Here is a 2,500-nt window from a genome sequence, read left to right on the forward strand (position 1 = left end):
AGATATGGCAGCCAAGAAGACTGAGTGTGAAAGATATGGCAGCCGAGGCCCTGGCTTCTTCCTACTTGTTGAACATTAACATTGAGCAACCGCAACGTTTGTTTCCTGGGGCGAGTCATAGCAAGTCTCACCAGTAAGGAGTAGGATGGGTCAGAGAGAGAGAGAGAGAGAGAGAGAGAGAGAGAGAGAGAGAGAGACAGAGAGAGACAGAGAGAGAGAGAGAGAGAGAGAGAGAGAGAGAGAGAGAGAGAGAGAGAGAGAGAGAGAGAGAGAGAGAGAGAGAGAGAGAGAGAGAGACAGAGACAGAGAGAGAGAGAGAGAGAGAGCAAAAGGAGAAGGAACAGAGAGTAAAACAGGTGAGACTGGTTTTTAATGATAACAAGGGTGACGTGAAATGAAATATGACCACCGTGTTCAACAAAATAAATAAATAAATAAAGGTGAATGTGCAGAAGTATTTTGGCAATACTCTTTGATCCAGGCAGAGATGGGGACTTGGACTTGAGTCGCACTTGAGTCTCACTCACAGTGACTTGAGACTTGACTTGAGAAATGCCAAGTTTTCCAATAAACACCCTAATATTCAAGAGCAATTGGACAAAAACACATTCAGCAAATATCAAAGTAAAGCATTGTCTCTTTAATTTACAATCTCTAAGAAAAATTCAGTAACAAGACCTATTTAAAAAAGCAATTTTCCCCTAGCAAGTACATTTTCAACAATTAAATGTGATTCAAAATCTGTAGGCCTATACTGTACTATTAACAACAGACAGTGCACCCACAGCAAGGCACAAAAATCGTATAGTGCAACGTTATATGTTTCTAATTTTACAAACTACAAACTAAAAAACGACTACCGTAATTTTTACCCTCTTATACCGTAATATTGACACAGTTGCACACAGAGTACATAATTCATCAAATCATTCTTAGTTGTGACAGGAAAGAAGTTTGCAAACGACAAATACAATTTAATATCACATCAAAATATTTCGCAACAAGATCAGATTCCCCCTTTACAAAGTCTAAATCCTGAATGTGTTGTATATGCTGTTTGCTCTGGCAAGTACAAAAAGTACAAAACTTGCATACTTACATTTACTATTAATATTATAGACTGATAAGTAGTATCCAAGATCAAGCAAAAAGCTACTGTATCGGATAGAATTCTGTGACAGAAAACTGTTTCCTGAACAATATAATAATTGTAATTGAGAATTTACTGTCAAATGTACAGTCTTGTCAACTAGTTGATCTGTTAGGTGTTGCACAATGCGAGATACAGAGCATGACCTTTGACCCTTTACAGTTTGGTCCCATTGTTAGATCGGGGTCATTTGTAGGGTGCGGACTTGGCTAAACTCCCATCAGTGAAATGTTATTTATTGTAACACAAACTACTGTCACTATAATCCAGACCAAACATGAGACAAAACAACATGCTTTTTGTAATGCAGAATATATATTAAGTTACTACAGTAGTTTATCAGGTAGCCTATTCATAATGAGCACAGGTCTAAGGCACAAATCGACGTGTGATTTCTCCTTCATACTTCAAAAAAATCTTCAATTCACCGTTAAACAGTCGCTTCTACTAGATATAAGCAGTGTTGGGAAAGTTACTGAAAATTGGTAATTAGTTACAGTTACTAGTTACTTCTCTCAAAAGGTAATTTAATTACTTTAAAGTTACCAGTTACTTCAAAGTAATTAGTTACTAGGGAAAGTAACTTTTGCGTTACTTTTAAAAGTCTGCTTCGATTGTTATTAATGCACACATTATGTTAGTGTTGCTGTGCCACAGTGTGGCATTGAACCTTCGCTTATTGGGGAGGCTTATAGCCTATCAAGGTCATTAGCCTCTGGGGCTCTGGCTGCAGCTCTCTCCCCGGACTAGGTCTGAGGATCAGAAACTGGGTAATCCTCTGAAGTTGTCCGTTATTTTCATGTCCTAAAGTAACTAGTAACTAGCCCAGTTACTATTTTAGTAACTGTAACTGAGTTACTGAATTTGAAAAAGTAATTAGTTAGATTACTAGTTACTGAAAAAAGTAGTTAAGTTACAGTAACTAGTTACTCAGTAACTAGTTACTTAGTAACTAGTTACTCCCAACACTGGATATAAGTTGAACCCTGACGTGGCTAATGGTTGTATCAAGTCAAAGATTTCATAAAAACTTCCGGAAAACTTCAACCTTTCTATTTCCCATTTATCCATCCACTGTGGAGGGATCAAATCACAGAAGACCATCAGGATTCCCACTGCTCACTGCTCAAGTCTTTGCTGAGCCTGCGGCGGTTTCTCCCTTCTTCTGGTCCTGCTCTGTTTTCTCATCTCGTGTATCACCTTGCTGCTCCCCGTTGAGCTGGAACCTCTCGCGGGCCCATGATTTGGGGGGGCTGTTGCTGCCGTTGGGGCCGACGACGTTGCCTTTGCGTACGATGAACCGAGCCCGACCGCGCGGGAAGCTTCCCCGTCCGCGCCCCCGGTTGTCCA

At 39.9% G+C, this 2,500-nt stretch overlaps 1 protein-coding gene across 2 annotated transcripts in view; it reads right to left on the bottom strand.

Annotated features, from left to right (window-relative positions):
* Nucleotides 1-626: 626 nt before the first annotated feature.
* Nucleotides 627-2,500, bottom strand: part of LOC310799971 (thyroid hormone receptor-associated protein 3-like) — a 6,806-nt gene continuing 4,932 nt past the window's right edge. For both annotated transcript variants that reach the window (XR_014553844.1, XM_083662572.1), the window contains exon 2: nt 627-2,500. This exon is cut by the window's right edge and continues 37 nt beyond it. Coding sequence is in view for 1 of the 2 variants with exons in the window: in XM_083662572.1 (XP_083518698.1) it covers nt 2,277-2,500 (224 nt within the window). In the remaining variant the exon portion in view is untranslated.

The sequence above is a fragment of the Poromitra crassiceps genome (genome assembly GCF_964638095.1).
Source record: "Poromitra crassiceps genome assembly, chromosome: 29".
Taxonomy (NCBI): Eukaryota; Metazoa; Chordata; class Actinopteri; order Beryciformes; family Melamphaidae; genus Poromitra; species Poromitra crassiceps.